Source organism: Xiphophorus hellerii, chromosome 13, assembly GCF_003331165.1.
Source record: "Xiphophorus hellerii strain 12219 chromosome 13, Xiphophorus_hellerii-4.1, whole genome shotgun sequence".
NCBI lineage: Eukaryota > Metazoa > Chordata > Actinopteri > Cyprinodontiformes > Poeciliidae > Xiphophorus > Xiphophorus hellerii.
The window spans coordinates 100,570-126,716 of NC_045684.1; the positions used below are offsets into that span (position 1 = coordinate 100,570).

Consider the following 26,147-nt stretch of genomic DNA (forward strand, 5'->3'; position numbering starts at 1 on the left):
CGCGTTTCCATAACAACTCAAACTATTTCAGCTTCCTCACGCTTTGCAGCAAAGCATTATGGGAAAAACCAGACAAGAAACACCACAGAACAGCAGCTGCCCCCTGGTGGTGACAGCTGCATGTTGTCTCCAGAGCAGAACTTCTACGGAGGTTAGATCTATAATCTGACCAGATCTGTGATCGTCTCCAGGAACGCGGACTGACCCAGAATGGGTCAAAGGTACTTAAAGGGCCGGCGTCATTATATAAACCTTTGGTCTCTCCATCATGTTTCCCTGCAGTGTTGTTCTGATTCTTTCATGTTAGAGAAATCCTTTAGTCTCCATGGCAACCATTCAGCTGCTAAAACGTCTGGGTGGACCTAGCCCCGCCTTCAAGGCGCAGCTCCTCCCCCACTCAACTCCTTCAGACTAGCCAGCAGAAATTAGCAAACAGCTGCTGATCTCATCATAGGAGCTGCTGCTCAGAGCAACGCTGGTAAAAACACTAAAGGGTTAAAGAGGAGCCATGTTGGGACGACTTCCTGGAGGCGGAGCTTCAGAAAGAGCAGGAGCTTTTAAAGAGAAAGAGGCCCAATTTCAGTTATGAAGCTACATTGATTTTAATATATTTATATATAAAACATTTTTATAACGACTGGTGGAAACATAGTTACTGTGGAAAACACATGATACCGGCCCTTTAAGAGCTCAGTCAGAACCAGAACCATCTCCGGACCCGGCCTCAGCCTCATTAAAGCTTTCTGCATTCCACTCACTAATCTGGATATAATCTGGACATCCATCAAAACTGCCATGTTTGCTCTGCTGCTGAGTCTCTGACCCGGCAGCATCTGAAGCCCCCATGCTGTTACCGTGGCAACGCGCCAGCCGCGCTGCACCATCAGTCGCATTCAGTGTCGCACGCTGCAGCAGCATCCGCTGCAGAGAGAGGGGCATTGTGGGAAACCCAGCCCGTACCTTTAAGAGAGCTGATCTCATGCTGGATGGAGCGGGCGGGGTCCATGTCCTCCGGACCGGTCCGGACCCGGACGGCTCTGTGGTTCTGACCCGATCCTGGTTCTGCTGCTGCTGCTGAAGCTCAGCCGTGGCTCTGATGGAGTCAGCAGGGCGGAGAGCAAACCTCCTCCCCCCTCCCCGGCCTGCTGCTGCCCCGCCTACAGGGGGGGAGGGGGAGGGGGCTCCGTCTCTGAGCATCAACCAATGAATGGGCAGAATCGGACCCACATGATCCGCATCTGAAATGGGTTGAATTTTTTTTCCTGCTTTATTTCATCATTATTCCAGAATAACAGTCAGTTCAGATCAGTTTGGGGCTTTTGAACAATCTGACTCATCACAGATTTAATCTGAGTTCATCATTGATCAACTGCCATGGACCGGATCCATCAGAACCAGAAGAACCATCAGAACCACAACCAGCAGAACCAACAGAACCATCAGAACCAGCGCCACACCTTGGGTTGTTCTCACACTTGGAAGTCGCCATCAGATTATTTCAGATTATTCTGAAATGCCTCTTCATCTTCATCACTACTCTTCCTCATCCTGACAGGAATCACTTTCATCTCTAAATGGAAAATGGATCAATAATCAATGAGGATCCAGTTTCAGCTGCACCAGAGCCCCCAGTAACAAACCAGTAACATTTACACTGTTACTGGTTTGCCCTGAGACGCCAGTCTGGACTCCAGTTTGGACCGGACCGGACCGGGACAGCTCAGGTCCATTAATGAGGAGAAGCTTCCAGGTTCTGCTGCTTCATTAACTGCTGGTTTCAGTTACAATGGGGAACTGAGCTAGCTAGCTAGTTAGCTAAATAACTAGCTAACTAGATAGCTAGCTAGTTAGCTGCAGAAAACTTTCTCCTTCCTAATCCAGATTAATGAGGATCATCATTATTGATCCTGGATTAAACTCCTCCAGATTAATAATCTGCTGCTTTCCTGCAGCAGGTCCAGGAAATGTTGACGCCGCCGCCTGCAGAACTATTTTAGAACGTCGGATCCGGTTTCATGGAACTGATCCGGCGGGGTTCTGCACGCGCTCAGACAATCTGAGCCTCCAACACGGACCATCATGCACTGTTGCAGCACAGGAGAACCAGACGCGCTGTGGCTGGTTCTGCAGAACCTTCTCTGTAGACCGAGACCTCAGAACAGTCAGAATAGAATCAGGATCCAAACAGCACAATGGCCTAGTCAAAGTCCAGACCTTCTGCATGTATCTGCAGGGTTCATTGGACAAAAAGTTCTCCAGAACAGGATCCCACCACCAGAACCCGGTTGTTTCTAGGTTTAATCAGAACGACCCAGAGCTAAAGGTTAAAGGTTGGTCAGAACCAGAGCAGAACTCAGCAGCAAATAGAACCAAGAACTGTTTACCCAGCAGAAACCCGAGACCTGGTACCAGAACCCGACCGGAACCAGAAGCCGACCCGGTCCAATGAGGCCCAGGAGAGGGAAAGTTCTGCCTCTGCAGTTCAACTCATCATGAGATCCAGAGAAATATTCATAATGGCTGAAATGCAAACTGCAAAAAGCACTGAAAAAAAACCTAATGCGACAGAAGAAGAGCAGCAAACCGGCCGCACTAAACAGAAGCTTGACCAGCGGGGGGCGTTGAGCGCCAGATCATCTGGAACCGGACAGAATCTCTAGGAGAAAGTTGGAGGAAGGAAGAAATGTGTTTTACATACAGAACATCAGGATATTTACCTAGGTGATACTACCTGCTGCAGACGCCCCCTAGAGGCCTGGAGGACTTCCATCGAACAGGATCCCTCATTCTATTTCCTGTTTTCTATCATCCAGCTGTTAGCAGCTTGTATGAACTTGCAGGCCACCGTAGCGTTCGCATAAACCTCACTGATAAAACCAGAAAACAGCTTTCTGAAAATCAATAACCGACATTACATTGTGACGAGTGTCATCATCTAAATCAGGGGTGTCAAACTCCAGTCCTCGAGGGCCGCTGTCCTGCAACTTTTAGATGAGCCTCTGCTGCGCCACCTGAATAGAATAATTAGGTCATCAAGGCTCTGGAGAACTGATCTACACAAGGAGGAGGTAATTAAGCCATTTCATTACAGTGTTTTGTACCTGTGGCACATCTAAAAACTGCAGGATAGTGGCCCTCGAGGACTGGAGTTTGACACCTGTGATCTAAATCATCAGATTATTGATCAATGTTCCAGTTATTGATCAAGTCGACTCCAGTCAACTGGGTTTATAGATGTAAAGGAACTCAGGGTTTTAGTTTTCTGTTCCAGATCTGTGGTGAATAGAAGCTGAATGCTGCTTCTCCATGTTTGGTTCTGAATGCAGAGCAGAACCAGAACCAGAACCAGCAGGTTGATCCAGCAGCAGCAAAAGATCTTTAATCCGTTCTGTGATTTATAAGCTACCAGCAGTTTAAAGTCTCTGAGTGAAGTAATGTAGAACTGGGTGGTGTAGAACCGGGTGGTGTCTCTATCCTCCTGGTTCTAGTCAGAACTCCAGCAGCAGCGTTCTGGACCGTTGGGTTGTCAATCAGACCTGTGAAGACGCTGCTGCAGGAATCAAAGCCACTAAACTAAAGCCTGGATGAGTTTCTCTGATCTGAGACTTTAGTCTCTGGTCCTGAAATGTTCTGCAGCTGCTAGAAGAACCACCGTGGAACCGGATTCTCACTGATCCAGGAGGCTGAAACTGATTCATCAGCAGGAAGCCATGCAGTCTCCTGACAGGAAGTGATGCGGAGTGACAGGAAGTGATGTAGCAGCAACCACATGGACACACATGGAGACCAGCCTGACACTCCGGCAGAACCAACAGAACCAGAACCAACAGAACCAGAACCATTGGCATTGTCTAAACCAGCATGTCTCCTCCACTAGTCCAGAGAACAGCTCAGGTCCATTAGCTGGTTTCATTCCTGGACGACCAGGAATGAAACTTTGCTGTAGAGTAGAGCTCATCCAGACTGACCAGAACCAGAACCAGCTCCATCTGGACCCATTTGGCCTGGTTCCCTCCGCTGCACCAGGCCTCAGAGGTTCTGTCAGAACCCAGTAGAATCTCAGATTACCTTTATATTTCTCTCTGACGTTCTCGTAGGCCCGGACAAAGTCCTTCTCCTCCGGCTGGTGCTGACCCACTACAGGTATCGGCAGGGACATGACCCGGCTGGGTCTGGACCGGGTCAGGATTCTCTTGCCTCAAACTTTCCTGTTTCAGAACCAGTCGACCCGTTTCTCCTCAGTGCTGTTAAACCCCCAGCTGTCGGCTCCTCACACACACACAGATATACCCCCCCCCACACACACACACCCTGCCACAGCCTCACTCCCCCTGCCCGCTCTTAAAGGCACAGCGCCCAAAACACAGAGACACGACCAGCTGGCAGAAACCGGAGGCGGAGCAGCAAGGGGTTCTTCTACATCCTGTTTCCAGTAGAACCCGGCCCAGCAGATCCTGGCCCAAATGGACCCCAGTGATGGAGCAGAACCTCCAGCTGGTCCTTGAACAGACCCAGATCCATGGACTCCATACTGCATGAGAATGAAACCGGACCAGAACCAGAACCTGACACCAGACGAGACAAACTCCTTCAGCTGATTTAAAACTTTCTTCCGGATCGTTGGGAGGTTCTGGTTTCTTCTTCTTCTGCAGCAGACGTTGTGAAGCGTCAGAGGAGCCTGGCGGTCCAATCCCAGCTGAACAGAACCAGTCTCTGATCGTCTGGTAGTCCGGTAGACTCGGTTCTGCTGTCGTTCTCTTTCTCTCTGCTCTGAGTCTGTTCCCCTCCCGGCCTGTGGGGGCGCTGCCCCAAGAACCACTGAAGGAAACGACACAAAAACCTCTGAACCCAGAACCAGCACCTTTTTGACAGCACTCCACCACTGCGGGTCAACGCGATGGTGGAGTGTGTGACTGCAGCATCACATTATTTGCTGCAGACGGTGAAACTTTTCCCACAGTAACAGCCAGAGGGTTTCCTGTAGCTCTGGGCTCACAAATAAAATAATTTAGACATAGAACTGAGATAAATGCAGTAAAACCTGGAGAATGGATCAGAACCACGACAGGGTACGGTAAAGTCCAGGTTCTGTGACCTGTTTAGACTGACTGACGGTTCTGATGGACCGGATGGCCGAGGTCCGAACAGAACCGGGTCGATCTCTGCCAACAGAATAACAGCAGGCTCCGCTATGTGGAGAAACCGGCAGGGTTCAACATTCCCATCAGGAATGTGGGAAATATTTCAGCATGGAGCGATCTGATTGGCTGAGGAGGAGCAGCTGGGGTTACAGTTGCCTTGGCAACCAGTGAATCATGAGGTGAGAAGTTTCCCAAATCTTCCAGATTTAGTTGTGATTTACCTGACAACTAAAACTTCAATGTTGTTTGCTAAGGTTTTATGTGATTAGCTTTAGCACATGCTAAGGTTTTATGTGATTAGCTTTAGCACATGCTAAGGTTTTATGTGATTAGCTTTAGCGCATGCTAATGTTTTATGTGATTAGCTTTAGCGCATGCTAATGTTTTATGTGATTAGCTTTAGCGCATGCTAATGTTTTATGTGATTAGGGTTAGCACATGCTAAGGTTTAATGTGATTAGCTTTAGCACATGCTAAGGTTTTATGTGATTAACATTAGCGAATGCTAAGGTTTTATGTGATTAGCTTTAGCACATGCTAAGGTTTTATGTGATTAGCTTTAGCACATGCTAAGGTTTTATGTGATTAGCTTTAGCGCATGCTAATGTTTTATGTGATTAGCTTTAGCGCATGCTAATGTTTTATGTGATTAGCTTTAGCGCATGCTAATGTTTTATGTGATTAGGGTTAGCACATGCTAAGGTTTAATGTGATTAGCTTTAGCACATGCTAAGGTTTTATGTGATTAACATTAGCGAATGCTAAGGTTTTATGTGATTAGCTTTAGTTCATCTAAGGTTTTATGTGATTAGGGTTAGCACATGCTAAGGTTTTATGTGATTAGCTTTAGCACATGCTAAGGTTTTATGTGATTAACATTAGCGAATGCTAAGGTTTTATGTGATTAACATTAGCGAATGCTAAGGTTTTATGTGATTAGCGTTAGCACATGCTATGGTTTTTGTGATTAGCATTAGCTTCTACTCAGTTTTTATAGCTGAAGCTATCAGCATAAGATAAGATTATTGTTTAGAGCATTAGTAGTGAACCTAGTTAGCTGTGGCTAATAGCTAACTATTAGCTAACTACCACATGATTGTATTCTCCATTACACTCATGTCGGCCATATTGAAAGTTGGGAAACACATGGTTAAAGTATGAAGGCTAGAAATAGAATCCCCAGCTTGGATTTTCATGTAAATCAAAGTTTAAATAATTTAAAAAAATAAAAGGAAAGAATGAAAATAGTTAATGTTTTCATTCCCTAAAAAGCCCAGTAGAACCAGAAACCCAGCAGAACGGTTGTTCACCTGGTGCAGAGTAGAACTGGCCTCGCTCCAAACGGACTGAACCAAATAAAATTCTGGGTTGGAAATGTTTCATTTTGCTGTGAAATAAAAACAGAAACCGCTGCGCAGATAGAGGTCAAAGGTCAGAGGAGCCTCTGAGTCTCTCTAGGCTTCCCCCACTAATTAAACCCGACCAGAATCGTTCTGTCCTCTGCAGGAAGAAAGGAGCAGCCTGCCGGACCTGCAAGCTGATGGGCTGGAGGTTCTGGTTCTGACCAGATTCACCTCCACATGCTGACCCCTAGTGGCCGTCCTGATTACTGAAGCGAGGTGAGAACCCAAACCCGGGTCTACACTCCGCTTCCCCAGAACCAGAACCATGTAGAAGCAGCATTCAGCTTCTATGCTCCACAGGTCTGGAACAAACTTCCAGAAAACTGAAAAGCTGCTGAAACCCTGAGCTCCTTCAGCCATTCAGCTGTTAGGGCTGAATTTATTATTGATCGATGGATTTTACTTGTATTGATGATTTATTGATGGCACTTGACAAAATCTAATATTTGTTGCTTTCATCCACAATTGAAAACTGTTTTATGTTGATCTGAAGACCCGACCCAGAACCAAACCAGAACCAACACAGAGAACCTCCAGACTCCATGCAGAAAGACTCCAGGCTGGGAATTGAGCCCACAACCTTCCCACTGCAAGGCAGCAGCTCCAGCAACTGGATCATTCTTAGAAACCAGAACTTTTAAATGTTTACATACCGGCTCAGATACGATCAGGAATTAAACCTGATTAAACAGGGAGCTATGAGAAACGAATGAAATCATCACAACAGGAACCCGCTAACAGGAACATGCTAACAGGAAGCTAGCTAACTGAAAACCCACTAACAGGACCTAGCTAACAGGAAGCTAGGTAACTGAAAACCCACTAACAGGACCATGCTAACAGGAACATGCTAACAGGAAACCCGCTAACAGGGACATGCTAACTGAAACCCACTAACAGGACCATGCTAACAGGAAACCCGCTAACAGGGACATGCTAACTGAAACCCACTAACAAAAACATGCTAATGGAAACATGATAACTGGAAACCTGTTAACATGAAACTCGCTAACAGGAAGCCCACCAACAGGAACATGCTAAGTGGAAAAATGCTAACTCTAGCCTGCTAACAGGAAACCCGCCACCTGGAACCCGCTAACAGGAAACCCACTAACAGGACCATGCTAAGTGGAAACACACTAACAGGAAACCTGCTAACCAAAACATGCTGACAGGAACATGCTAACAGGAAACCCGCTAACAGGAACATGCTAACAGGAAACCCGCTAACAGGGACATGCTAACTGAAACCCACTAACAAAAACATGCTAATGGAAACATGATAACTGAAAACCTGTTAACATGAAACTCGCTAACAGGAAGCCCACCAACAGGAACATGCTAAGTGGAAAAATGCTAACTCTAGCCTGCTAACAGGAAACCCGCTAACTGGAGCGCTGCGTAAATGGCGTCTGTCAGTCTGGCATAGTAGCCGCCGCAGCGCCTCACCTGCGATCCGGATCACGGCCCGCTCCGCCGGATCCAGAACGTCCCCCGAGGCCGACTTGGACCGCTTCATGCGCTGGTGCTTCTGCAGGTTCCAGGGCAGCGTGTCGCCCGGCAACGGGCAGCAGCCGCCGGAGGTCGAGTCGCTGGCGCTGTCCTCCGACGCGGCCCGGACCAGAGGCCGCCGCCGCCGCGCCGCCGCGCCGTCCTCCATGTTCTGGATCAACACACAGAGGGTCAGAGGTCACTGTGACTGCAGGTCACATGACCCGGTCCTCATAGCTGACCCGGCCCAGACATCCAGTTCTGTAGTCTGGGCCGGTTCTGAGCTGCGTTCTGCTCCCACTGAAAGCGGGTCAGAACTCTAAAAGGTCCCGGGGCGCCGGGCCAGAGCTAAGCATCAACCCAAACGGTTCTGTTCAGCCCAGATTTGATCCGGATCACCACAACCAGCCGGATCAGAACCAGTTCTGGAACGGCTTGGACCAATCAGAACTTGCTTTGCTTTGACCTTTAACCTCTGGTTCTGGGTCAGAAATGCTGAGTCAGCAGAAGATTGTCTCTGGGTCGGAACAGAACGGTTCTGACCTGCAGCCCAGGTCCAGACACCAGAACCAAAGTGACATCCAAAAGTTCTTCAGAATCAGAACCAGCAGAACCCTCTCAGTAACCGGACCGAACTGGGTCTGGTGGTACTGGAGGATGAGACTCTGCCACCTTCAGCTGACCCTCATCGGGATTAACTGGACTCTGATCCGGGTTCAGAACCTCCCGAACCCAGCGGGGGAAAGTTAAGGCTGCAGAACCCAACCTCACTCAGCCGAACTGGACCGGACCTGGTTCTGTTCAGTCTGCAGAACTGCCGCAGATCCAGACGTCCCTCTGCAGCAGCCACACCTGAAACCAGAACCGGACTTGAGCCGCAGAGGCGACCCGGCTGGCTCAGGCTCCGGTCCATTTCTGGTTCCGTGCTCCATCAGAACCGAGCCTCGGTGTTCGGCTGTACTCACGCTGCGGGCCGCGGGACTCCGGCTCCAGGTGAACCTCCGCAGCGGACGCTCCGCGGCACAGCCTTCGCCCCACTTCAGCCCGTCCGGACCGGGACTCGGACTCCCACCATCCTCCTCTGCAGAGGCGGCCGCGCCTGCGTACTGCGGCTTCCTACCGGCGAGATGCTCCGGAGCTCCGACCGGGACCGGGACCGGTCCGACCTGCAGGCTGGGGGATGCTGCTGCTGCAGCCCGCATTCCTGCCCCTCCTCTCCGGTACCGGTCCGGCTCAGCTGCCGCTAATGGATCGCCTGCGCGTTCATGTGGAGACCCGTCTCATGCTGACGGGAGCGCGCATTGCCGCTGTGTTTGTTGCTGGTTGAAGAGCCAGCTGCCAGAGCCCGGTTAAAGTCTGATCCTAGCAGCTGTTCAGAACCCGAACCGGTCCGGACTCAGAACCTTCTGTAGGTCCTTCAGGGACTTTAGCTGCTTTTCAGTCCAGTTTGTTCTGATTTATTCAGCGGAACACAAATGAAGGCCCAGTTCACCAGACAGAACTTTATGAGGATCACGGACCTTCAACCGAGCCGAACATCACTGCGTATAGTAGCATAAACATTAGCATGCTAACCCCGGATGTTTTCCAGATTTCCCATCAGCCGGTGGATATTTTTCAAGATGGCTGCCGTTTGTGAGCCTCAAACAATTTATTGAAATAAAACGTTTCCCATTTTCATGACTTGGATGAACTTTGTGTGTCATCAATGTTTCCATTTTGGTCATCCTGTTCATATGATGTTCAGTGATATTATGCAGAATCTGAAACTGGTTATTATATTTACACAACTTTAAAAGTAATATAGCAAAATCGGAAACTTAGCCGTTAGCGACTCTCTCACCAGTCGTCAACTGGAAGGAGATGAAGATGAGAGATTTTTGTTTAGTGCTAACTTCCGCTAACGTTTTGTGCCAAGCGGTATAGCTTTAGCTTCTGGTGAAAAAATTTTTTAAATAACATTTATACTTGTTCGCTATTATTTGACACCAAACATGTTCGTCTAATTGGTGATTTTAGTGCAAATCTTTACTTTCAGAGGAAACCATGCGGCTATATTGAAAAAATTAAACATCAATAAATATGAGTTCTGTGTCCAATTATGTATGATTTGACACCAAAAGTAGTCATCTGATAAATATTGGTAAATTTAGTAGAAAAATATATTTTTCTTGATGACCATCTTGAAAATCTTGAATTCTCCAGTAGCGAGCAGTTTGTTTGTTTTTTTCAAAAAAGCAATTCTCTGAAAATATCTGCACCAAAGGTTCTGGATCTGCATACGAAAGATTTATCTGAAATGATCTGCTGCATTATTAGAAAAGAAAACCCAGCAAACATCTGCAGAGCCGAAGTTCGTCATCATCTGTACTAAATAAAGACAGAAGAAGAAGAAGAAGCTGCGCCAACCTGCTGCCACCAGGAGGTTTTACATCAAATATCGCCATGTTGGGTTTCAGGCTGGGTTAAATAATGTTTCCATGGCAAAGTTAATTAAAAGGTGGATAAATGTAGAAGCAGAACCAGCAGGTCCAGACCAGAAGGTTCTGATCAAATAAAACGGATCAGTTACTGATGCTAATATTTAACATCCATTTTCATTTTTACCTTCTTCTGGTTTCAGGTTCCTCCTTTCCGTCCAGAACTTCAGCAGAGCAAACTGGGCCGCACTCAGCTGTTACACAACTCCCACAGAGCTTGTTTGTGTAGCACTGGGCCATTGTTAGTCTCCCAGTGAGCACTGGGAGCTGAACTGGGAGGGGGCATGAAACCAGTGGCTGATTCAGTCCAACAATGTTCAGCTCCACCGGTCCAAACAGATTTGCCGCAGAGCAACGGAACCAAAGACCGGATCTGCTGGACTGAAGCTACAACCGCTCAGGCATTTTACTTTGTTATTTAGAAACTAAATCAAACATTTTACTTTGTTATTTTTGATTTTTTTAGGTGAAACTGACAGAAAAACAGACAAAAGCTAAATAATTCCAACAAAGCTGAAACCGATTTTGTCAGGATAAAAACATCTAATTTAAATAAAGAAATAAAACTAAATTTTAGTATTTGTGTGTTTCATCCGGATCTCTGAGGTTCTGAGCGGTTCTGGTTCTGTTTCACCTGAAACCAGTCAGTCTGAGGTGGCTGCAGCTTTCACTGAGGAGTGGAGGAAAACGTGAGCAGAAATCAGAGAGGCGTCTGTAACCCAACGGGTCAGAACCGGTCCTGCAGAAACAACCCGGCCCGCTGGTTCCGGACTGAAACTGAACCACATGCAGATCCAACAACCTGACCTGAAGCATGACCCCAGGGCCCACTGAAAAATTCAAGATGGCCGCCATTTTTCACAATGATTCTCAAGGTGTCAACTTAATATTTTGCATTAAAACCTCCAATTAGATGAGCGTGTCACAGCGTTCATGTTTTGAACCATAGAAATCATATTTTATTGTTCTGGTGGACATTTTTAAAATGGCCGCCTCGGTTGTCATGGAGAAAATAATGTTTGCACTAAAATCTGCATCAGTTATTAGCTACAGCTAACTGTAAAGTCCAGCTCACTTACCACTAAGAATCTTAGCTAAGCTAATGCTAAACACATAATAAAATTAGCAGAAGCTAACGCTAACATTAAGATAAAAGTGTCTCATCTTCTTCTCCTGCTGATGGTGGGATGAGAATCGCTAACTGTCCTCCGTTTTTTCTGAACATCGTCACTGTCAGGTAGTTTGAACAGGAAGAACAAAGAGGAAAACATCCGATGAGACACAAAGTTCATCCGACTCACCAAAACGGGGAACGTTTATAAAGCTCAACGGCGGCCATCTTGAAAAATCACCATCATCCAGAAATTTCAGTGGCTGATGGGAAAAATGAAAAACCTCTGACCTGATTCCACTGTTGGTTCTGAAATCAGCCCGGTCGGCTGGTGGGGCGTGGTTCTGACCCGGCTCTATGTGTTATCTGGCTGTCAGCCTCTCTGGATCAGAACCAGCGGAAAAAGCGACTCCTCACGTCAGAGTCCATCCCGGATTCAGGACGCCTCTTCTTCTTCCTGGCTGCTGCAGGACCCGGATCCTTCAGAACCTCCTCGGACCGGGCCGCAGCATCCAGAACTTCCTCGGACCGGGCCGCAGCTTCTTCTTCAGCTTCTTCTTCCTCTGAACCCAAACGGGCTGTTAGTCGGTTCTCAGAACCGGGTTTCCTTCAGTGGAAAACCAGAAGTGGTACCAACCAATGCTGGGTTTCTCTGACCTGCAGGACCAGAACCAGAGCCAGACGGTTCTGCTGCGTCATGTCTCTGTTTCAGCAGATTTTATTTACCAGCATGCTGGGACAAAGGTTCCTTTAACTAGGCCGTTTTATTGCTCCGTGCAGCTCAATGAGCTTTTCCCTGAAGTGGGATGAAACCCAACCAGCTGGTTCTGATCAGTCCGGGTCGATGAAACCCAACCTGCCGCCTGATTGGCTGAAGGTTGAACAGTTCACTAAAAGCTGAACCAGGAACTGACTTCCTGTTGCTCTAACTGCAGAGGAATCGTTCCTTCAGATTCAGGAGGAACGTTTGGATTTGACCTCTGACCTCTGACTATCCCCAGACGCTTTAAATGAGCCAAACAGAATCTTTGGACAAACGGTGCCGACCCGATAACAGCCCTTTGTCTGCCCGCAGGGGGAAATGGACCAGAACTGACAACTGAACAAAGAGATCCAGTCATGGCAGCGATTGACTGGACCTCATCAGCAGGGCCGGCCCAAGGCAAAGCAAACTAAGTGGTCGCTTAGGGCCCCGGGGCAGTTGGGGGCCCCCTAAGTGGAACTGATTGTTTTTGTTGTTTTTAGTAATGATTCCTATGTGATTATATTAATAAAAATACATGAATTCATTCTAAAGTTGTGATTTTTTTTTTACAATATATATTTGATAATGTTTGTAGAAATTGTTCTTAAATGGGCTAAAAGAAAAATAAATAGTAACTTGCTGTTGGGGGGCCCTGGTGGCCGTGGTAGGTACTGCACTGAACGGTAACATGAGCATCCAAACCTACAAAACATCACTAGAATATAAGTTATCAAAACAGTTTCACAAAAAATGATTTATCCTTCAGGGAGAGAGAAAAGAAAGAGGAAAAAGTTAAGATAAAGGTTTGTTCTAATGTGTCTTGCTAATGTAATGTTTATCAGAATGATTTATTGGAGCTGCTAATTGAAAATTAGCTTGATAGCAAAATGTTTGTGTTTATGTGAAACTGAGTTTTAATTTTAAATGAGTTGATTCTCATGGTGGCTCTGGATATTTCTGAGCTATTTTGGCTTCAAACCGTGTTTAATAAGAATAATTAAAACTTGTCAATGTTTGACGTTGTTAGCTAAATGTTTTTCCGTCAGGCTACAAGCTGCTACATGATGAGCTGCTCTAGGCTGCAGTTGGGTTTTGTTGTTTGCTGCTGATAATTTATGCATCTAAAACAAACATTATTTTTACATCAACTTCTAAGTTATGAGAAACTTCTGTTAAAATCATTTGAAGGCTCAGAATCAGTCCGGTACCGTTACCAGTACCAGTACCAGTACCAGTCCATATTCTCAGGGGAGAAAGACTCACCTGGTATAAATTACATTTTAGCTATTGGAGTAACGCTTAAGAGAAATTAATTTAATCAAAGTAAGTCATGAATATGTGTAGAGCTGCACCGATTGCAGTTTTCTGGCCGATCCCTGGTTACCGATCTTTAAAAGCCTGACCTGCTGATTTTGATTTTGGCTGATATGAATATTTTTTTGTCTGAAATGTAGCAAGAAAGTCACTGAGTTGGTAACAGTGAGGTGAATATTGTTAGCTGTAAACGTTCAGACCTGGTGGGTCGGTCTGTCAGTCAAACATCTCACTGCAGAGCAGAAGAGGACAGAGATGATTTTTAAACCTTTGCTGATGAAGATCAGATCAGCTTCACATGTAAGTATCGGCCAATCACGATGCCCCAAAATTAAGGAAATGGGCTCCCAGAAATCCACTGGCCAATAAATGTATCCTATATTATACATGCATAGGATATAATGTAAACAGCACCATAAGAGATGCAGTAAGTTCATAGCAGGTGTGTGAATGATCTAAAATTCTAACTGTTGATTCCAGCCGGTCCACATTGTCAGCAGAACTAGAGGGCCCCAAAACCACATTTGCCTTAGGGCCCCATGGAGGCTTGGGCCGGCCCTGCTCATCAGAACTCATACCAGAACCGCCACAGAGCGGGACGAGGCCCGTTCAGGCAGAACCAGAACCTTCACTTAAACTATAATCTGACCCAGCGGTTCCCAAGCTAAACATGCTAGCTAAATATTTATCTTCAAGCTAAATATTAAGCAATGTATTGAGCTAGCAAATGAAACGTAGCCTGGGGTTGCTAGCAGCCAGGATTTCCAGTAGCTTTAGCAAAACTGAACTTTTAGCTCTTTCTCTTATATTTTGAAGTCTGTAATTTGTTCTTCCAAACACTAGATGGCGCCGCAATCGACTCCCTACTTAACTTGATGGTGTCATGTTCCGTGATTTTCTGTGTTTATTTCGAGTTTTCTGTGTCTCCATGTTGTCCCGTCTCCCCTCGATTACTCCCAGGTGTTTCTCGTTCCCTAATTACCTCCTGTGTATTTAGTGCCACCTGTGTCTCTGTCGGCTCCTCGTCTAATGTGCGCTCAGTCCTTGTGTGTCCAGTCGAAATATCAGTTTGCTACCGACGTTGAGCCCTGGCTTCCGCTCAGTCGTGCTGCCTGTGTTTGTGGACTGTTCTGGATTTTGTTCATTAAATCTTCATTATTCATCTCATCCTGGGTCTGCTGCGTCTGCCTCACCATGACGGTTCATGACAGATGGAGATTATGTGTCGAAGTAGAAAGGGCACAACTGTTTTCCAGTCACAGTCAACTAGAGCGATTTATTTTAGAAACATATTAAGAAATCAGCAAATAAAAAGCGAAATGAGTGGATGAAGCTGAACAGCTGTTCTGTCCTTTTAACAACACTTTTTATTAAACCTTGCTGAATAGATGTTAGCGATACTATGTGAGATTGAAGTTGTAATAGCCGTGTGATATTAGTGTACAATGTACATTAATCATATCCCATCATTCCAGTGACCTGCGCAGTTCGCTGCCACTGATAACAGACATATAAAGTATTAATGAGTTGCAGTGATTTGTTCAATTTACTTCCAATAAAAACCTGTTTCCCTGCCTGATACCGTTTTGTTCTTACAAACGCCTCTGTATTTAAAATATTTTTAACAGGTAGGATATTCTAGTAAAAGGATTAGATTAGGTTTCATCATGGATAGAAATTGTTCCAATGCTAAGCTAACCATAACTGCTAAGCTTCCACTTCAGTCACTCAAATAATGTTATTTAATATATTTAGGGTGACCAGACGTCCTCTTTTTCCCGGACATGTCCTACTTTTCAGACCTAAAAAGATGTCCGGGGGGAATTTAAAAATCGTCCGGGATTTTGGTCAACTGCCTCAAAACACATTACATAGCTTACAGTGCATTGTGATTACATTGCCACTCCGTTCCACTACTCCATTCCAGGTTTCTTTGTATGGCAAATTAGTCACGCCCTTCTCCCCAAATCCAATCACGTTGCATTATGTGTGCGAGTGTGTGTGGGAAAAGTAAAGATAGCTAAGTTGACTTGTACACTGGCCGCTAGACTAGTTAAACCTTAAGTGTGACAGGCGATAGCACATGTGTGTCCGCCGATTCTACGGCAAAAATGCCTAAACGAAATTGTACGTTTACGGAGGAATTAAAGAAAAGATTCCCGTGCTTTCATCAAGGTCGTGATCCCTATGAGGCGGAGTGTTTGACGTGTAAGGCAGGCACTTATGTGTCTGTGGCAAATAAAGGTGCCAACGACCTGCAAGTGCAAGTGAATTCAGCAAAGCGCGCGAAAGCAGCCAGGGGCGAAAGCTCTTCGGCTAAAGTCACAGATTTCTTGTGACATTTCCGAAATGTCCTGTTTTTTTAAATTTTCTTCATTGGACCATTAAATTTACAGGCACTAGGGCCCTGCGCACGGCGATGCGTGTCACGTAATCCCTGAGCCGCGTCAGTGCGGGCAGCCCTGTTGTTAATCAGAAGGTAGATAGCGCGGCTGTCAGTGCGCCACCAACACGCCAAAGCGCAAATGTATGGAGTTTCCCCGCTTTTAGAGCCCCGCCCCCCGCTCCAAGGTGTTCTGGTCCCCCCATGGTGTTCTGCTTTACCCCCCCCCCTCCGCTGCAGGTTGTCCTGGTTTTCCCAAAGTTAAATATGCTCACCCTAAATATATTTAACATTAACAACCTGATGTAGTTTTTTATTTATAAACATGACGGTAGCAGTTTTAGACGGGTAGCACGGACAGACAGACTTAGTCATCTACGGTAGGAAAATCTGACGAGGTAGCACTGATAGTCGGACCACCGGTTCTGCTGGGTCGCATTCAACTTGACAGAAAACTTTAACCCAGCAGACATGAAGAGGTTCTGCTGGCAGCAGGGACGATAAAACCAGGACCAGAACCGCTCCAGAACCAGAACCCGCCCGCTGCCTCTCTCCACTGCAGAGTGTCTCAGGCTGCAGCGGCCGTGCGCCACCGCCGCCATCTGGTGGCCAAATGAAGGAGCTGCAGATCCAGAGGAACCAAACATTTAATGCAGGACAAAGTTACATAATAATCCATAAAAACTGAATAAATTAGAGACACAAACACAAAGACCCAGCTACTGGTTAAACTGGTTAAACTGGTCATGATCAGCAGATGTCATTAAAGCCGTTTGGATCTTCATGGAGGACGGGTCCGGCTCAGTAGAACCCAGAGTCCTGGGCGGCCCAGTTAGGAGTCTGGAAGGAGGAAGAAACAGAAAATGATGAGAAAACAAAGAAAACCCAAATAACTGAAGATTCCCGGTCAGAACCACAGAACCGGCTCAAGCTTCACTGGTACTCAAAGACGCTGCTCTGAGCCTGACTCGTGTGACCAGAACCGGGCCTGCCGGGTCGGCTCCTCTAAGCTACAGATAAACATCTGGAGCCTCATGAACTCAGACGTCTGGTTTTACATATACACTGAAGCCCCGCCCAGTCCAAATTAAACCCCACCTCCCAATTAAGCACCGCCCAGTCCCAATTAAACCCCACCTCCCAATTAAGTCCCACCTCCCAATTAAGTCCCACCTCCCAATTAAACCCCACGGAGTTCCAATTAAACCCCACCCAGTCCCAATTAAATCCCACGGAGTTCCGGGTTAAGCTCCACCCATTCCCAGTTAAGCCCCGCCCAGTCCCAATTAAGTCCCACCCAGTCCCAATTAAACCCCGCCCAGTCCAGGTTAAGCTCCACCCATTCACAGCTAAGCTAAGCCTTGCCCAGGAAGCAGGAAAACACTAGCGGACACGCTATTGGCTGGCGTATTTTAAACCAACCAATCCAGGAGCTCTGTTTGTTTTCTGTGATGATGATTGACTGAAGCCTGTATGGATATATTGATGCATATTGATGCATGTGTGTTTTTGGTCTGGTCTGCTGTTTGTGGATTTTCACTGGGGATCTGCTGAGTAAATAATATTAACATCTAATAAATGCATCACATTTCACCAAACAAATGACTCTTATTACAGTTTAATGCTCCAGTTCCAATGAATCACATTTGACAGATTGAGGGTTTTCTGTGTAAATATGTAAATGTCCTGCAGGTGGCGCCCCGTCTGCATTTATACACGAGATGCAGAACATGAAGGTTTGCTCCAAACTACGCTGATTAGCTTTGACCTGTGTGGCACGGTGGTGGCTCACCTCGTTCCTGGTGCTGTGGGCCGCTCTCTTCTCCATGTTCATGGCCAGCATCTGGCTGCGGAACGACAGGCTCTTGGTCTTCTCGATCACCTGCTGGTACGGCGACACGGCGTTGTTTCCCATGACGACGTGACCCTGAACACAAACTCCGGTCACCATCAGAACCCGAGGCCCGGTCCAATCCCAACCAGAGGATGGTTCTGTTCGGCCCGGTCCGGTAAGGGAGCCTCACCAGTTTGGAGTCGATCTTGGCGTCCAGCCGGGCGTTCCTGATCAGATTGACGATCCAACGCTCCGCCTCTTCAGGAGACATGTTGAGTTTATCAGCCAGCATGCTGAGGAAGAGGAGGAAGATGATGATGAAGATGATGAAGCACCACCCAAACCCAAACCCAGTTGGACCGGCTCCACTGGCTCATTTACAGCAGAGAAAACTTTCCCAAACTCTTCCTGCTCCAGTGAATCTGTACAGTTTGTGTTTGAGAGAAAACGCTCCAGAACCAGATCTGGACCAGAACCAGATCTGGGCCGGTGTGGTTCTGCTCTCTGCTCCATCAGTAACATGTCGCCTGGTTGGTTCATGTTAACAGGATTTCTGCAGCACCGCCCCCTGCTGGTCACTCCTCACCAGTCAGAGCACCACGTTCACATAGAGCTGGTACTGACCGGGTCTGGCGGGTCCGATCGGTTCTGTACCTGATGCTGATGCACTGATGAATGCGACAGAACGTCTCAAAGATGAAGAGCCGCGCGTTCTCGATGAAATCCTCCAGACAAGCAACCAGGAAGAAATCGTTCACCAGAACCTGGAAGATACCGGCGGGTCCAATCAGATCGATCAGTCCGATCAGAACCATCAGATTAACAATAAATGGCTTCAAAACAACAATATCGTTTATTGCAAAGAACTCGATTCACTGAAACTTATCGTATCAGCCTGACTGGAATCGTTTCCAACCAGAATTCAGGAATATAATCTGAGTTTATTGATGGTTTTATTGATTTATTGATGAAATATCTGAGCTCAGTTTTTTCTGCCATCAAATATGAATCATAATTCTGTGTGTCTGAATCTTCTCCGCTTCAGATTACTCAGGTCCAGGGCCGCCGCCAGGAATCTTGGGCCCCATTAAAAACAATTCATTTGGGCCCCTCCACCAGCTGCTGTTACAATTTCTTGAGTTTATCTGAACCATCAAAAGCGTCACAATTTTAAAGCCTTGCTTTCTTTGGTCCAGTACTGATAAGTAGCACAATATTTACTGCTCATGAATTTTACATCCAACAGTCCACATACAGTTAGCAGTAGGTTCCTTCATTTGTTCTATTAGTTTTAGATACTGAAATGTTTCCCCACCAGCAACAGTCAGAGGCAACATGCAAAATATACGTGAAGCATCCAGACTTCTCAACAAATTCTATGTAGTTGCATTTTATTCAAGCTGCAGTTTATAACTTTAATAAAAAATATGTTTTCTCCATATTTGTTAAAGCTGTCATCATGTCAGATAATCTGTGAAAACAATCAATCTCCTCCACCTGCTCCCTGAACTGCTATTGCTAGCTAAAGTAATGCAACGTTCTGACCAAAACAACCAATCAGAACCAGGAGGAGGGTCTTAGCGCTGTCAATCAACCTCATTCACTCGCTGCTAAATGTGCTAATGGTGGAAAAACAATTTATCATTACAGGAAAAATGTTTATCTGCTGTCATTGGTAGCTATGCTAACTAGACTGAGCATTCAGAACAGGCTATGCTAGCTGCAGCATAGGGATGAGCAGCAACACATGAGATTGTGATTGACAGCGCTAAAACTCTCCTGTCTCTGATTGGCTGTTTCTAGAGAGAACTGGGAGAAAGCAGAGGAAATAGATTTTTCACAGGTTATCTCTCATACCGTACTGTCACAACATAACGACAGTTTTAACAAATATGTCAAAAATATTTTTATAAAAGTGACATAGTGCAGCTTTAATTTGACTAGGAGAGGAGAGAGGACGGGTCAGGAGGTCAGAGCTGCTGCTGACTGACTCACCTGTTGTTAAGAGGTAAAAGGTTCAAGTCAAATATATGAATATGTTGGTCATTTCTTTCCTTAATTCATAATGGTAGTGAAATGGAGGCCAACAGTCTGTAGCTAAGCTAACTATGCTAAATGTTGATAATCTCTCAGTCTACCCACCTCTCAGAGAAAAACTGGGTTATAAATGAACACTTTTACCTTTGTCTCTCTCTGTTTCTCCATTTTTGAAAACCTAACTTTATTATTTTTCTTCGCAGCATAGAAACAGCCACAGTCGTTCTTGGTTTCCACTGACTGCTGCTGAACATCGTCACCTCAAGCCTCCAAGCAGGAACCAACCATTTCCTGCAGATCCAGGAGGTTCAGGGTGAATATGTGTTTTTTGGTCTGGAAGGGGCAACATTTGATTTTAACTGCTAAAAACAATCTTTGAAAACACAATATGATTAATTTTGTAATTGACAGGGCCCCATTTTTTTATTTCTATGAACAAAAAATAAAAAATAGCAGAAATAAATTGTGGAGGCCCCCTGTTGGTCAGGGGCCCTTGGTATTATCATAACTTTCCCCCCCTAAACGGCGCCCCTGCTCAGGTTAGTGTGAGGATGACCAGCAGGAGGTGCCAAACTCGTTCTCTGACATGCTGCCATGACCAGCCACTTCCTCCTTCAGGGGGAGGAGGCATCATGCTGTGGGACCAGAGCTAACCAGAGTTAGCATTAAGCATGTTTTCATCCCAGCAGCATCAATCCTTCAGGGTGTTAAACGACTCATCTCTCTGCTCCCACCGAGTCACCTGCTGACTTGTGAATGGGAGGAAGAGCGCCCAAATAAGGGCAGGCGGGGTTCTGCTGCGTCATCGTCTTTATAAAGCTTTAAACAGCCACAGCTGGAGCAAAGTGCTGAGCATCTGAGATAAATAAGAAAGAATGAAAATAAAGTCACAACGGTAGACACACAAAATTCAACCCAGTAAACCGACACAGTTCAGCAGGTAAAAGCTCGGCTGGGGGCCGATGAGCTGAACACCAGGCGGCCATCTTTAAAAACGCACTCACCGACTCACACTCCCTCAGCTTCCTCTGAGCGCTGTCGAAGTCAAAGTTCACATAGAGACACTCCACGAACTCTGTGATCGGGTCCTTGTACGTGTACGACTCCTGGACCAGAGACGAAAACAGTTAACCCAGTAACCGGAGGCCCATCTCCCAGAATAACCCAGTTAACCCAGTAACCGGAGGCCTACCTGCTGGATGACCTTGACCAGGTCCTTCAGAACCTGCCGGCGCTTTCGCACATCCTTGTTGGTGATGACAGCGGTGGTGAGGTAGCGCAGGATATGAGGACACATGGTCTGGATGGCGTTCAGGTACCTGGAACACAGACACAGTCAGCTGCTGTTCCCCTCCCGGCCTGCGGGGGCGCTGTGACTCACTGTGGCTGGTAGAGGAAGAGGTCGATGATGTTGTCGCGGCCTTTGGGGTGGTTGAAGAAGACGAACAGAGACCAGTGAATGAGCCAGGTCCTCTGCTGGAGCGACTGCAGCGGGGAGCTCACCGACTGGAGGACAAACAGGAAGTCAAAGAATCACTTCCTGTGGCCGCAGCACTCTAGAATCCGACAGCAACCGAATGTTTCTCTGCTCCGTGTGAACTGTTTATTCTCACGTTGTTGTCGACGGTCTCCCGGAGTCGGGTCAGGTCCTCCATGGCCGCCTCCCAGTTCTGCATCAGGATCTCCGAGGCCAGTTTCCCCCACAGCGAGCTCAGGGCGTTCCGGTCTGTGGACGGAACCTGCAACCGGCAGGAAGAACCGTCAGGTCCGGGCCGGACCCAAACGGGTCTGTGGCTGTGTGGGGTTCTCACCAGGACCCGGAAGAAGTAGAGGTATTCTGCAGCGCCCGAGTAGTTCCCGCACTCGTACTGGAACTTGGCGTACCTGTAGAGCGTGTCCAGGTATTCCTGTCGGAACTGAGAGCAGAAACAAAACGAGTTGATAAAACCTTAAAGCAACATCGACAGTACAGCAGCACATTAGCATCCCTCAACCGTAGATAAGAGCACAAACATTAGCATGCTAACCCATCACGTTTTTCAGATTTTCCATCAGGTCCCTAAATTTCAAAATGATGGCCATTTTTTCCAGGTGGCCCCCCGTTTACTTGGTCCCCACTTTCATGACTTGGATGAACTTTGTGTCACATTGGATGGTTTAACTTTGGTTTAACCCTAACCCATCCTGTGCATGTATTGTAAAGTGATAGCAGTGTCGTGGCACTAGGGGCCGGTCTGGGTCTGGGTCATTGAGGACTCGGGATTTTATTTCAAGACCAGTCAGGACCACAACTGTAAAAATATCATTAAATTGTCAGCATATTGTCCAGTTTATTTAACATCTTTGTTTTCACTGGATGCAAAACATACCGATTAAACTCCAAGCAATAAAATGACTTTTACTAATTAGGTGTTTGTGTTTCCGCTGCCACGCGTCGCTTCCCCTTTAACTCGCTTGCTTGAATTGATAATTCTAATTTATTTCAACTGTAAGCATTTAATATCTAGGTGTTTTGATGGGAATGTGAATCTTTCAGATCAACTTGAAAAGCTGCTCAAATTGATCATATTTCACATTTTATTGCATCATGTAGCGCGGGGCACCGGTCTCGGTCTCACAGTGCTAATATGTAGCAGAATCAGAAACTGAGGACTTTGCTGTTACTGAGTCTCACACCAATCGTCAACAGGAAGGAGATGAAGATGACGGTCATGTTAATGGTTAGCATTAGCATCTGCTAATATTTTTATGAGTTTAACGGTTTGGCTTTAGCTTCTTCTACTTTTCTTTTTACACGTTTGGCCCATGAGAACATCTGTGATCACTTTCAGGTTCCTGTCTCAGAATGTGAAGGATTTTTCTGAAATACTCAATCATCTGGTGCACCAAAGAGAATCCATCTTTCTGGCAGCAGCTAATGATTAATGGACATTGACCGTCCAGAACTTCCTGCGGTTGGGTGGCGTCCAGGCGATGTGTGTGATGTTTCAGGAAGAAGGCCTGACTCCAGGATTGTTACTGGGATCAGATTAGCTGCAGGGAGCTGAGAGGGACTGCAGAGCCTCACAGTTGATCCTGGATCATTATGGCCGCAGAGGCAGCTGGTTGCTATGGCAACGTGAGCACAGGCGGCGCGTTCCGAGGCGACAGAATAAAAACTTACGTTGTGTTTTTCTGACAGGTAGTCGAACAGCATCCTCCCATCCCTGAGGAGCAGACAGAAGACAAGAGGGTCAGCAGGTTCTGCTTCCCATCATGCAGCTGGGCGGGGGGCGGGGCCTGACGGACCTGGTGGACTGCATCTGCCGGGTCGTCTCCGGGTCCTCAAACATCTTGACGATGGGCTCGGTCTCCGACTGCAGCTGCTTGAGCTGGGCCACCACGTTGCTCCTCTTCTCCCTCAGCGCTGCAGGACAGACAAGCAGCAGAGCGTCTGGCGGCCATCTTGATTTGGTAACATGTTTCACAGTTTCTACTTATTAGGACTTTTAGTCCCAGTCGACTCCCACACTGAAATAAAAAGAAGTTTTTGAAAATATTTTCTGTCATTTGTAGTTTTTTCTTCAGAAAACAAATCATTTAAACTCAAATCAGATTTGTGAGATATAGGTGCGTGCTGTGGTGGCGCAGGGGGTTAGCACGCCCCACGTTTGGAGGCTTTAGTCCTCGACACGGACGTCGCGGGTTCGACTCCCGGTACCGACGACCTTTGCCGCTTGTCTTCCCCCCTCTCCTCACCCTCCTTCCTGTCTGCCTACTGTGGAAAAAATATGAGCCACTAGCGCCGCAAAAACTCTTCAGAGAAAAAAAAAAGATTTGTGAGATATTATCTTTAACCTGATTTGCTCCATCCTTTTTCATATCACATTCACTGTTCATTATCTGACTAATTCATTATTTGTGTAGATTTTCCCACTCTGGCCCTCCGTACGCCTCTGCGGTTGCATCGTGATGATTCTGAAGATCTGCTTTTGACCCTAAACTTGGTGTCAAACTCTCTTTGGTTTTGGGTCAAATCAGCATCATGAAGGCTCTTAAAGGGCCGGTTGTGCCAGAATGTATTGATAAAACCCGTTCACAAACTGTTAAATTATCAATACATTTTTAAAATTAAATATTGTAGAACATATTTTCAGTCCCTCTAGGATTGCGTGATTCTTTTTGTAATTTTTTGCAATAAAAATCAAATGTTTGTGGTAATAATTTGGAAATATTTGCGCGTATTTATGTCAGTAAATGTGACTTTTTATTACTCGCTGTATCATGGACTATAACCTGACATCAATTAAAGCTGAGGCAACTGTTTAGTACAAGTAAAGGTTTTGACAATTTTTGAGAAAAATCTGTAATAAACTCCTAATTATGTATTAGTGCAAAACAGTGCGGAGATTTGTTGATTTTGTGTGAATTTCCATGATAATTCTCAACAAACTGGAGGAACTGACTGATAGAATTTGGCAGTAAACAGCTAAAAGCTGCATTGATAAAATAATATTTAAGCACACTTTGTGTTTAGTCTAGAACTTAGAGGGCCACATAAACAGCTGTGGCGGGCCGGATTTGGCCCACAGGCCTTCAGTTTGACACATGTGACGTAGGGGGTCCCAATCCCTACTTTGGGAACCCCTTGTCTAAATGCCAAGGATTAATAATCTGAGAGTTTATGATCAGACATCTGACCTGAAGCATCATACACCGTCCTCAGCTTTTATTTTGAAATCCATCCTCCCAGCTTCTTTGGAAAAACAAACTCAGACCAAAACTCTTCTGGAAGCTGTCAGACTTTCTAGTTTCAGCTTTAGTCATAAAGGTTCCTCCAAGGTACCAGCGGACAAGACTAGCTTTTAAATGGCTTCGCAGGGTGCCGGATTGCTAACTGTCCAACCTGCTGCCCACAGATAATATTTCTTCCTTGAATAAATCCCAGTTTTTTCAGAGGCATTTAAGATTGAATAATCCCAGAGTGCTAATTAAATGTGTTTCAGTCCTAATCTGGGTTGTCAGTGGATCCTGAAGAGGCGTCTGATCCCAGATCAGCTGCTTACAGTGAGGGATCTCCTTGTCTGGGTACAGGTTCTTGTAGACGTCCATGGCGAAGTCCACCATGTTGGTGTCGCTGAGCAGGTCCAGCTTCCCCTGCAGCAGCTCCTTCTCATTGTAGATCTGAAACAACATTTATTTATCACTTATCTGAGATGATATTTCCAACTTTTCTTTAAAATAAATTGAGCACAGACATTTGAAATGTTTTCCAGCTTCCTAACCCAATAAACTCTGGGATAAAACCAGAAACCCACTCAATCTGTAGCTAAACATCTATTTAAAAACAACTTATAATTATTTTTTTATCTTGATTTCAGAATTTAACAAATAGTGGCGTATTGGCTGAACATTGTAGTTTTAATAGAGTAAAACATCAGCTGAGTTAGGGTGAAATAAAGCCGGTTTTATGTTTGTTGGCATTGAAAAATGACAGCTTATAATTTCTGCTTATCATTTACTGTTAGGAAATTAGTTGTAATTTTGAAGAGCCACTATTTTATTTCTGTGTTCAGGCTTAAAAATAAATCATAATAAAACACAGTGGGATGTTACTTGTAGAAAACGATGTAAAAACAAAAGTACATAGTTTGCAGTCTGATGACAAGAAAATGTGTTTAATATGAAAAGCCATAATAACTGTTGATTCTTGGATCAATTGAGGATAATCAGAATCATTTAACGAATAATGTTCCGAAATCAGCCGATTTCAAACTTTCCGTCATTCTCGGTTGAACCAGTATTACGTCACAGATTAAAGCTACTAATAAGCGTCATAAACTACATCCTGACACATTTTCCTCTTATTTTTCAGCCGAACATGAAAAGCAGCCTGTTAGCTCCGCGGCTAATGCTAGCAGCTAGCCTTTAGCCCACCTAGCATGACTGAGCCAAACCTGCTAAATCCGCCATTAACTTCCCACATGAACAAACAGCTTCACCTCCTTCACGGACAGGAACTCCAGCAGAGGGAAAACCAGGTGTCGGTCCAGAAAATGAGCTATTTTAGTGGTTAGATCGTATTCCGCCATCTTTACCGGCTTTCTACTGACAAACGGAACAGACGCCAGCTGGCAATCATGTGACAACCATACATTGTTTTTATTTATTTATTGAAAATATTTTGCTCTTATTCTTTTCATTGTTATAAAAATCGACCCTTTCATTA

At 45.9% G+C, this 26,147-nt stretch overlaps 2 protein-coding genes and 1 long non-coding RNA gene across 4 annotated transcripts in view; 1 reads left to right on the top strand and 2 right to left on the bottom strand.

The window, feature by feature from the left end:
- pleca (plectin a) overlaps positions 1-4,203 on the bottom strand; it is a 69,306-nt gene extending 65,103 nt beyond the window's left edge. Inside the window, exon 1 of the mRNA XM_032580064.1 lies at positions 4,069-4,203. Coding sequence (XP_032435955.1) covers positions 4,069-4,159 — 91 coding nt within the window. The 5' untranslated portion in view covers positions 4,160-4,203. The remainder of the gene's footprint in view (positions 1-4,068) is intronic.
- Positions 4,204-4,264: 61 nt separating this feature from the next.
- On the top strand, positions 4,265-7,443 carry LOC116730686 (uncharacterized). The gene is made up of 2 exons (XR_004341389.1): positions 4,265-5,320; positions 6,648-7,443. It is a non-coding gene; the product is annotated as an uncharacterized LOC116730686 (long non-coding RNA).
- A 9,254-nt stretch (positions 7,444-16,697) lies between these two features.
- Positions 16,698-26,065, bottom strand: eif3eb (eukaryotic translation initiation factor 3, subunit E, b). Of its 2 annotated transcripts, none has more exons than XM_032580673.1 (13): positions 25,921-26,065; positions 24,985-25,102; positions 23,228-23,345; positions 23,103-23,145; positions 21,751-21,855; positions 21,553-21,678; positions 21,321-21,445; positions 21,132-21,258; positions 20,944-21,045; positions 18,557-18,666; positions 18,093-18,195; positions 17,861-17,995; positions 16,698-16,908 (listed from the first exon to the last, which is right to left on the bottom strand). In XM_032580673.1, the coding sequence occupies exons 1-13, from the start codon at positions 26,008-26,010 to the stop codon at positions 16,870-16,872; spliced, it is 1,341 nt and encodes a 446-aa protein (XP_032436564.1). In that variant the 5' UTR covers positions 26,011-26,065; the 3' UTR covers positions 16,698-16,869. The 2 variants fall into 2 exon arrangements, with proteins under 2 accessions (XP_032436564.1, XP_032436565.1); XM_032580674.1 differs by lacking the exon at positions 25,921-26,065 and adding an exon at positions 25,876-25,896.
- Positions 26,066-26,147: the final 82 nt, after the last annotated feature.